The 11,715-nt window shown below is 33.6% G+C and overlaps 1 protein-coding gene across 5 annotated transcripts in view; it reads right to left on the bottom strand.

The window, feature by feature from the left end:
• Window positions 1–2,210: 2,210 nt before the first annotated feature.
• Window positions 2,211–11,715, bottom strand: part of LOC128701743 (regulator of G-protein signaling 7) — a 114,470-nt gene continuing 104,965 nt past the window's right edge. For 4 of the 5 annotated variants that reach the window (XM_070105005.1, XM_070105004.1, XM_053795644.2 and 1 more), the window contains 2 exons: window positions 9,144–9,260; window positions 2,211–7,477 (listed from right to left, as the gene is read on the bottom strand). In XM_070105005.1, coding sequence (XP_069961106.1) covers window positions 9,192–9,260 — 69 coding nt within the window. In that variant the 3' untranslated portion in view covers window positions 2,211–7,477; window positions 9,144–9,191. The remainder of the gene's footprint in view (window positions 7,478–9,143; window positions 9,261–11,715) is intronic. The other variant, XM_070105006.1, reaches the window with a different exon arrangement.

Here is an 11,715-nt window from a genome sequence, read left to right as displayed (position 1 = left end):
AGAACACTTTCTGTACACAACCAGTCTAGAACACTTTCTGTACACAACCAGTCTAGAACACTTTCTGTACACAACCAGTCTAGAACACTTTCTGTACACAACCAGTCTAGAACACTTTCTGTACACAACCAGTCTAGAACACTTTCTGTACACAACCAGTCTAGAACACTTTCTGTACACAACCAGTCTAGAACACTTTCTGTACACAACCAGTCTAGAACACTTTCTGTACACAACCAGTCTAGAACACTTTCTGTACACAACCAGTCTAGAACACTTTCTGTACACAACCAGTCTAGAACACTTTCTGTACACAACCAGTCTAGAACACTTTCTGTACACAACCAGTCTAGAACTTTCTGTACACAACCAGTCTAGAACACTTTCTGTACACCACCAGTCTAGAACACTTTCTGTACACAACCAGTCTAGAACACTTTCTGTACACAACCAGTCTAGAACACTTTCTGTACACAACCAGTCTAGAACACTTTCTGTACACAACCAGTCTAGAACACTTTCTGTACACAACCAGTCTAGAACACTTTCTGTACACAACCAGTCTAGAACACTTTCTGTACACAACCAGTCTAGAACACTTTCTGTACACAACCAGTCTAGAACACTTTCTGTACACAACCAGTCTAGAACACTTTCTGTACACAACCAGTCTAGAACACTTTCTGTACACAACCAGTCTAGAACACTTTCTGTACACAACCAGTCTAGAACACTTTCTGTACACAACCAGTCTAGAACACTTTCTGTACACAACCAGTCTAGAACACTTTCTGTACACAACCAGTCTAGAACACTTTCTGTACACAACCAGTCTAGAACACTTTCTGTACACAACCAGTCTAGAACACTTTCTGTACACAACCAGTCTAGAACACTTTCTGTACACAACCAGTCTAGAACACTTTCTGTACACAACCAGTCTAGAACACTTTCTGTACACAACCAGTCTAGAACACTTTCTGTACACAACCAGTCTAGAACACTTTCTGTACACAACCAGTCTAGAACACTTTCTGTACACAACCAGTCTAGAACACTTTCTGTACACAACCAGTCTAGAACACTTTCTGTACACAACCAGTCTAACCAGTCTAGAACACTTTCTGTACACAACCAGTCTAGAACACTTTCTGTAGTCTAGAACACTCTAGAAACACTTTCTGTACACAACCAGTCTAGAACACTTTCTGTACACAACCAGTCTAGAACACTTTCTGTACACAACCAGTCTAGAACACTTTCTGTACACAACCAGTCTAGAACACTTTCTGTACACAACCAGTCTAGAACACTTTCTGTACACAACCAGTCTAGAACACTTTCTGTACACAACCAGTCTAGAACACTTTCTGTACACAACCAGTCTAGAACACTTTCTGTACACAACCAGTCTAGAACACTTTCTGTACACAACCAGTCTAGAACACTTTCTGTACACAACCAGTCTAGAACACTTTCTGTACACAACCAGTCTAGAACACTTTCTGTACACAACCAGTCTAGAACACTTTCTGTACACAACCAGTCTAGAACACTTTCTGTACACAACCAGTCTAGAACACTTTCTGTACACAACCAGTCTAGAACACTTTCTGTACACAACCAGTCTAGAACACTTTCTGTACACAACCAGTCTAGAACACTTTCTGTACACAACCAGTCTAGAATACTTTCTGTACACAACCAGTCTAGAACACTTTCTGTATACAACCAGTCTAGAACACTTTCTGTACACAACCAGTCTAGAACACTTTCTGTACACAACCAGTCTAGAACACTTTCTGTACACAACCAGTCTAGAACACTTTCTGTACACAACCAGTCTAGAATACTTTCTGTACACAACCAGTCTAGAACACTTTCTGTATACAACCAGTCTAGAACACTTTCTGTACACAACCAGTCTAGAACACTTTCTGTACACAACCAGTCTAGAACACTTTCTGTACACAACCAGTCTAGAACACTTTCTGTACACAACCAGTCTAGAATACTTTCTGTACACAACCAGTCTAGAACACTTTCTGTATACAACCAGTCTAGAACACTTTCTGTATACAACCAGTCTAGAACACTTTCTGTACACAACCAGTCTAGAACACTTTCTGTACACAACCAGTCTAGAACACTTTCTGTACACAACCAGTCTAGAACACTTTCTGTACACAACCAGTCTAGAACACTTTCTCTACACAACCAGTCTAGAACACTTTCTGTACACAACCAGTCTAGAACACTTTCTCTACACAACCAGTCTAGAACACTTTCTCTACACAACCAGTCTAGAACACTTTCTCTACACAACCAGTCTAGAACACTTTCTCTACACAACCAGTCTAGAACACTTTAATACTTTAATATTATAAATCCCTCAGTAACCCCCACACTAAGGTTAGGTTAGGTAAGGTTCGTCAGGAAACAGGACAAATGTTTCCTGATGCGGGTCTTAGTCAGATAATGACCCACCTTTGGAGCTTTTGGTCATCTGACTGAGGCCTTCTGCTGGCTTACCGGTCCACAGAATTAAGTAATGTGTAACACAAACACATATATAATTACAGAACAACAATGTTCTTAAAAATTTAAACATTATAATTATTTCTTTATTCAATATACAATAAACAAAGCATATTATGAGGCAAATATCTACCATAAAACAATGATATTCTTCCTAAAATCATATTGCATCTCTCAAATTGCTCTAGATGTGTCTAAAGACTAGGAGAAAATTTGGCAACGGTGACTGGTCAACTGGGCACTCTGGGGGGGACAAGTGACTCGTTACATCCCATTAAAAATTCGTGTTTTTAAAGCAGATTCTTAACATGGTATCTGTATACTAGTTCCTTCACAATTCCTGAGCCTACATGGGAAAAATGAGTTTTTTTTATTTTGAAAAATAAAATCAAATAACGTCAAGATTTCTTTAAATCCCCCCTTTTTTTCAATAAATGGTTGGTTAATGGGGTTTTAAAGTCTATAGACTTCACGAGGGTCATTAAGGCCCTCCAGTCAAGAATACTTTAAACACCTACAATATGTATACACTAAGACATACACCTCTCAGTGTGTATATCTATGTATACTTAATCGAAAAAAAATCGCCTGACTTTTCAACAAAATTCAACTCATTTTACCATGATATCTCAAGAATCTATATAAATGTCTTTAATCATTGTCTATCTACACAAGAGCAACAAATGATTTGCAAATATTTCCGATATTCAATAAAATATTATGCTATCTTACATCACTTTTTTTTTACCTAATTTACCCATTAAAAAATTCGAACACCAATATAATAGTTATCCCAGAAATAATAAAGCACAACAGTAATTATAGCTTAAGATCTATTATTAAAAACTTAGTTATGATAGACATTTTTAATGTCTATAGAATTTATATAATTATATATTATAATAAACTCAGAAAAGACAAAATGTGACTTAATTAATTTCCATTTTATATATACATAAATATATGTAAGTATATATATACATGAATATATATAAATATATATAGGTAGTTCTACTGAAATATATATTTAAATTTTTTTTTTAGGGGGGGGGCTTTAAAAAATAAAATCCATGTTAACAGATGTTCAGTGACTCAATGGAATGATTTAATTTTCTACTGAGTTCAGAAATATTTGCAAATCACTGAACACCACCAGAGCTGCAAGAAAGAATATATATAAGAGTACTGAGCAGCCAGGATTATCAAATAACCCGGGAAAATAAACACTAGAGGTCCCTGGAACATAAATCACATAATTAACCCGTAAACGGTCCAAGCAGATCTACGTTCACATGTGTAGCGCTACAAAAGTAGATCAAAGTTTTTTTACACATTTTCAAATGTAGAAAAACAAAAAGAAGATCTACTTTTTTATACATACTTTCAAATGTTGAAAAAACGTATACAGTGGACCTCCGGTTAACGATATTTTTTCACTCCATAAGTATGTTCAAGTGCCAGTACTGACCGAATTTATTCCCATAAGGAATATTGTGAAGTAGATTAGTCCATTTCAGACCCCCAAACATACACATACAAACACACTTACATAAATACACTTACATAATTGGTCGCATTCGGAGGTAATCGTTATGCGGGGGTCCACTGTATATACGTTTGGACCGTTTACGGGTTAAAAAAGCCAGACACACATTGCGTTTTCATGACTCTGAAATCCTGCTATAGTCTTCCTTGCAGCTGACATATTATAACTATAATAAAATTGGTCCGCTCAAAGAAAATAAAAAAAAATTATTGTGACTGGCAAAGAGACTTAGAATGGTCTCTATAAGAGACCATCCTCTTAAATTGGTCTCTATGAAAGATCATCCACTTGGAATGGTTTCTAAGAGAGATCATCCACTTAGATTGGTCTCTGAAAGACCATCCACTTGGAATGGTCTCTATAAGAGACCATCCACTTAGACTGGTCTCTGTGAAAGACCATCCACTTAGAATGGTCTCTATAGAGACCACCCACTTATAATGGTCTCTATGACCATTCACTTAGAATGGGCTCTTTAACAGATCATTCATTTAGAATGGTCTCTATGAGAGACCATCCGCTTAGCATGGTCTCTATGAGAGATCATCCACTTAGAATGGTCTCTATGAGAGATCATCCACTTAGAATGGTCTCTATGAGAGATCATCCACTTAGAATGGTCTCTATATGAGACCATCCACTTAGAATAATCTGTATAGAAGACCATCCACTTAGAATGGTCTCTATATGAGACCAACCACTTTCTATATCAATTAAACTAGACAGAGATAGCCTGAGTTTCCGATTACAATAATAAGGTTGTTTGATATTGAATCAACAACCAGAGATCAACTTATTTATAAGAAAGTCAATATCATGTATGTAATAAACTTAATTTTCAATATATTTACTGCACACATAATAAGTCTCGCATTTGCTTGATTATGTAAATTGTTCTCCCATTTATAACACTAGTCAACAGAATTATGAATATTTTTTTTCTTATTTCCCAATATTTTAACCTAGAAGAGTGAAATGGTAGTTTCTGTCATCATTATTCACTATCTGTTCAACCTTCACTCATATCCACATTATTCAGATTTAATCCGCTTACTTGGTAATCCACATATTATCAGTTGTGGTCAAAAAAGTGATATGCATATAAGTAAATGCAATGCAGTAGCACCTATTATTTCTATGGACTTTTTTTTTTTGAGGGTTTGATTGTGCACTCAGCCATAGTTCTGTGGCTGGACAGATGACCAATGGACACTTGGTCGACAGACATTTGGCCGAAGGACAATTGGTCCAATAGACATTGCACCGACAGTTATTTGGCCGAACGAGCAATAGACCGAATGGATAATTAGGTTTGGTTAGGTTAAGATGAATGTCAGTTCGGCTATATGTCCGTTCAGTCAAATGTCCTTTGGTGAAATGTCCATCGGCCAAATGTCCAGGAGCCTATAGTTCACATCCACAAATTATATATTTTATAATCACCAACTGCAAAAAAGTCACGTTTTATATATACGTCGTTTGGAAAATAAGTTATTTTAATATTTGTCAATATAAATTATCCAAGTGTGGCCATAAATGTTTTCTGGTGGCTTTGAAAATTTGTAAACAATAAAAAATATATATATTTTTTTATCATATCACATTCAGTTTTACATATAAATTCACACCCTTGATGTTGATAATATTATTATAGTTATCCCAACGCTCTTAAACAATCATGTTTGATTTCAACAATATAACTAAAATTACTACAATTTTATGAAGTAATTTTTTTTGACACGTTACAAATATTTGAATACGTTTATTTTATTATATTTAGAAAGGTGAATTATTAATTTCTAGGCTGTTTGTTTAATTGTTAGCATATATGAACTACTAAATTTTTTTTCGGCCTCCATATAAATATTTAATCAACAATCCCAGAAATATTGAATTCACTAGTATTTTTTAAACTATTACTCAAATTTTTAATAAGCCAATTACTTATCTTTCACCAGAACTATCACAGCAATCTAACCTAACCTTGCTAAAATTTACATAATGCAAACTAACAGTAGCTACTTAAATTATCTAAAAATTTGTAGTTACATTTTTGTTCTCTAAGGGCAGGGTAATGACCGAATTTTCAGTGGGGTGATTTATGAATGGTTTTAAGCTTTCAAGTACATGGTTGTTTCCTGACAAAGCTTACCTGACCTTTCAAGTCCAATGAAGGCAGCTTAAGCAGGTCACATTTTCCAGGTCTTATGCCTTGATAGTGAAACACAAGGTATTATTTTTTTAAGCAGACTGAATGTGAATATATAATTCTTATTACGAATTACACGTGGAGACAGACATAACGTGCAAAACAAGATATTGTCGCGACAGTATTTTGCTGAACGATTTGATAAAGCAAAATATGCTTCACTAGAACCTGAATCTTGACCTGCAATTACTGCCCTTGTCTCAAAATTTATCAACAATACGTTGGTTTGCGTGCAGCCAGCAGTAACAGCCTGGTTGATCAGGCTCTGATCCACCAGGCGGCCTGGTCACAGACCGGGCCGTGGGGGGCGTTGACCCCCGGAACTCTCTCCAGGTAAACTCCAGGTATCAACTGATTCACAGTAGCTATGATGAAGGCTTCACTCACTGACAGTCACCCACACTATACAAATGCAAATTCATAACAGTGATAACTACTCACTCAAAAAACACAGTGTGAACTTTTTTTCAAAGTGATGACAACTCATTTTCACATATGATTTGACAGCAACTTACAAATAACATGATGAAAATTCTCTTAATGGAGACTGCTCATAAGTATTCAACAATAGTGTGACACCAGTTTTATGGGCCACCATGGCAAAAATGTGGTGGTGGTGTTTTGTTTGTCAGGAAACCAGAAAATGTCTCCTGACAGGAGTCTTCATTACATGAGGACCTAATCTGTGGTGAAGCAAACGTGTACTGGAAGTAGGATTTCAACCTTATTTAAAAAATAAGAATCACCACAAACTGTCCTATGATCATCCGACTATTCTAAGATTGTGTAGCTGACAAATTAACCATTTCCACTGAAGACTTGGTAAGGAATCGTGATAGCGGTAGAAGTCAATTCTCAAAGAAAGCTACATATACAGCAGTGATGAACGCTCAATCTCACTGAAGATTTGCTATGGACTTGAAACAGTGATTGAGTCGTCACTGGAGAAGTGACTGGACGCAGTGATTGATTTCCACTTCCTCTAGAGACTTGCTGTATATGGACTTGTGGTAGTGACGGATGTCCACCATCACAAAACTGGGTATGGACGTCATACTGTGATGAATGTCCACCTGGATGGCCACTCACTCTCACCGAAGACTTGAAGTGGACTTGAGATATAGCTAACTGTTGCTTCCTATGTTGAGTGTTGACAGTTTGGGTATCATAAATGACTTCCCAGTCTGAAATACCCCCAAAAGGTGTTAATATTATTTTATGCCATTTTTTAAAAGCATTCTTGGCATTTCATATATATATATATATATATATATATATATATATATATATATATATATATATATATATATATATATGTATAATAAATATATATACGTGCATACATATTGTATATATATATATATATATATATATATATATATATATATATATATATATATATATATATATATATGTACATATATATATATATATATATATATATATATATATATATATATATATATATATATATATATATATATATGTACATATAAATATATATATATATATATATATATATATATATATATATATATATATATATGTACATATATATATATATATATATACAATATATATGCACGTATATATATTTATTATACTTTCGAAAAGAAATTCAAAATTTCGGGTTTTGTTTTTTGATAGCTTGACTGTATTTCATTTTTATTATAAATAAAATAGAATATACTCAAAAAATCATGGTTGTTTGGTTAACATAAAATAACTATTACTTTTGTGCTGGTTATATAATGTTTCTGTTTAGTTCTGAAAATTTAGTATCATCTCAAAATTGTTTGTATAGACATTTTTAATATAAATCTATTGTAAACTGCTTTGATTGAATTATCATAGTTGCATTACTCAACATAAATTTATATACAACCTCTCCTCACTTAGCGACGTACTCGTTTACCGACGACTCATACAACAGGCTCTCTGACCAGTATTCATACCTCAGAAATCTATATTAGAGCTGATTTCCTCTATTCTGTTTATTACAATATACAGTACAATACTGTACAAACATTTAAAATATACCAGAAATGCTATAAATGTAGCAAAGGTGACATTAAAACAATATCAAAGATGGTACACAAACCCACTACCATCATTGTATGCTCCTCACTTACCGACGAATTCGTTTACCGATGAGGTCTTAGAATTGGAATTCCATTGTTAAGTGAGGAGAGGCTGTGTATATATATATATATATATATATATATATATATATATATATATATATATATATATATATATATATATATATATATATATATATATATATATATATATATATATAATATATATATATATGCAATAAGATCACAGTAAACAGGTGATTTCAGAATATGCAAAACAACCATTCTCAAAGAATAGAGAAATTTCAAGCGCTTTCGTGACTACTCACGAAAGCGCTTGGAATTTCTCTATTCTTTCAGAGTGGTTGTTTTGCATATATATATATATATATATATATATATATATATATATATATATATATATATATATATATATATATATATATATATATATATGCATGAAAATTCTCCCCACCTCACAGAAAAAGACAATTAATGGAAAAAACACAAATAGTACATAATGTTCAAAAAATTTTGCTAGTTCATATCATGTTTATTACAGGAAAACACAGATAGGTTAGTGTATTATTTCAAATATAGAAAAAATACACATTAACATATCAAAACTTATCTTAAAATCCTGAGAAATGGGGTCATTTTCAGGCTATCTAATTCATTTTAAATTGCAAATAAAAATACTGGGTAATAACATGCCATAGCTTGTAGCACCAACCCCCATTAATGGTTTTTACAAACATTAATGTCTCACCAGGTTGGGGGTTGTTAGGTAGCATGCAGATTACTGCTCCACTTTCTACTAGGAGGGTTGGGGTGCATCCTTTCCTTTGCTGAAGTGTACTATAGATCTGATCCCCCTCACTGAAGTCTAGGGAAGTAATGATAAGGACTTTGGTAAGCAGTCAAAATTTACCTAGCAATTATTATTTTGGAAATTTGTCTGACAGTTTTATGATAATTTAGGATTTTTCGTAAGTAGTCAAAATTTGCCTAGCAATTATTTTTGAAATTTGTTTGACTCTTCTAATAATTTAAGATTTTTGGTAAGCATCAAAAATTTACCTAGCAATTATTATTTTGGAAATTTGTCTGACAGTTTTGTGATAATTTAGGATTTTTCGTAAGTAGTCAAAATTTGCCTAGCAATTATTTTTGAAATTTGTTTGACTTCTAATAATTTAAGATTTTTGGTAAGCATCAAAAATTTACCTAGCAATTATTATTTTGGAAATTAGTTTGATAGTCTTCTGATAATTTAGGATCTTTGGAAAGCATAAAAACTTCCCCTATTAATTTTTAATAAGGACTGACAGCCTTCTAATAATTTTGAATATAATTGTGGAATTATCAATAATATATATGTGATTAAAGAATGATTCTGTCTTATTGTTTCCCAAATTTATTAACACTGAAATAAGGCCATTTACCTTATCAATAAATTTATTTTTCAATTATTCTACTGGTTAATGGAATTATATGTACATAGCAACAGATAATTTATATAGTGCAACTACATTGTACTTTCACTATATATATATATGTATATATATATATATATATATATATATATATATATATATATATATATATATATATATATATATATATATATATATATATATATATTTGTTAATATATAAATTATCTGTATACTGTATCTCAAATTTGGCATGGGAATTATCCTAAATTCTAGCAGTATTGACTCTCATTTATATGGAATTATGCTGCAAGGGAATATTACTCTTGATTAACATATAGAAATAATCTCAAAGTAATGGACGTTGAGTTTATACTCAAAAAATTTAACCAAAATCTTTTCAGAGAATCCCCCCCAGAATTGGCACTTTTCATAAAAACGAGACACAGCCATATGCTGCCAGTCTCATATATTTTGGGAGGGGGGGGGAATATATGGATGCTGATGTTACAACCTAATAAGCCTACATTAATGGCTGTGTTAAGCAATGCTATGTGCAATGACAGTCAATTGTTACTGTACTAATATATGCTACAACACACAAACAATTACTGTGATACTAAAAAGCTCTTTAAGTGCAGAAATGTCAATACAGTGGCTTGTTTTTGTGTTTCTTAGGTTATAGGAGATGGTAGGCTATGTGAAGGTTATAGATGGTAGGCTATGTGAAGGTTATAGATGGTAGGCTATGTGAAGGTTATAGATGGTAGGCTATGTGAAGGTTATAGATGGTAGGCTATGTGAAGGTTATAGATGGTAGGCTATGTGAAGGTTATAGATGGTAGGCTATGTGAAGGTTATAGATGGTAGGCTATGTGAAGGTTATAGATGGTAGGCTATGTGAAGGTTATAGACGGTAGGCTATGTGAAGGTTATAGATGGTAGGCTATGTGAAGGTTGTAGATGGTAGGCTATGTGAAGGTTATAGATGGTAGGCTATGTGAAGGTTATAGATGGTAGGCTATGTGAAGGTTATAGATGGTAGGCTATGTGAAGGTTATAGATGGTAGGCTATGTGAAGGTTATAGATGGTAGGCTATGTGAAGGTTATAGATGGTAGGCTATGTGAAGGTTATAGATGGTAGGCTATGTGAAGGTTATAGATGGTAGGCTATGTGAAGGTTATAGATGGTAGGCTATGTGAAGGTTATAGATGGTAGGCTATGTGAAGGTTATAGATGGTAGGCTATGTGAAGGTTATAGATGGTAGGCTATGTGAAGGTTATAGATGGTAGGCTATGTGAAGGTTGTAGATGGTAGGCTATGTGAAGGTTATAGATGGTAGGCTATGTGAAGGTTATAGATGGCAGGCTATGAGAAGGTTATAGATGATAGGCTATGTGAAGGTTATAGATGGCAGGCTATGTGAAGGTTATAGATGGCAGGCTATGAGAAGGTTATAGATGGCAGGCTATGAGAAGGTTATAGATGATAGGCTATGTGAAGGTTATAAGAGATGGTAGACTATAAGATGGTTATAACAGATGGTAGACTATAAGATGGTTATAACAGATGGTAGACTATAAGATGGTTATAACAGATGGTAGTCTATAAGATGGTTATAACAGATGGTAGTCTATAAGATGGTTATAACAGATGGTAGTCTATAAGATGGTTATAACAGATGGTAGTCTATAAGATGGTTATAACAGATGGTAGTCTATAAGATGGTTATAACAGTTGGTAGTCTATAAGATGGTTATAACAGATGGTAGTCTATAAGATGGTTATAACAGATGGTAGTCTATAAGATGGTTATAACAGATGGTAGTCTATAAGATGGTTATAACAGATGGTAGTCTATAAGATGGTTATAACAGTTGGTAGTCTATAAGATGGTTATAAC

Source organism: Cherax quadricarinatus, chromosome 96 (assembly GCF_038502225.1).
Source record: "Cherax quadricarinatus isolate ZL_2023a chromosome 96, ASM3850222v1, whole genome shotgun sequence".
NCBI lineage: Eukaryota > Metazoa > Arthropoda > Malacostraca > Decapoda > Parastacidae > Cherax > Cherax quadricarinatus.
This window is presented reverse-complemented; position numbering and strand designations above follow the sequence as displayed.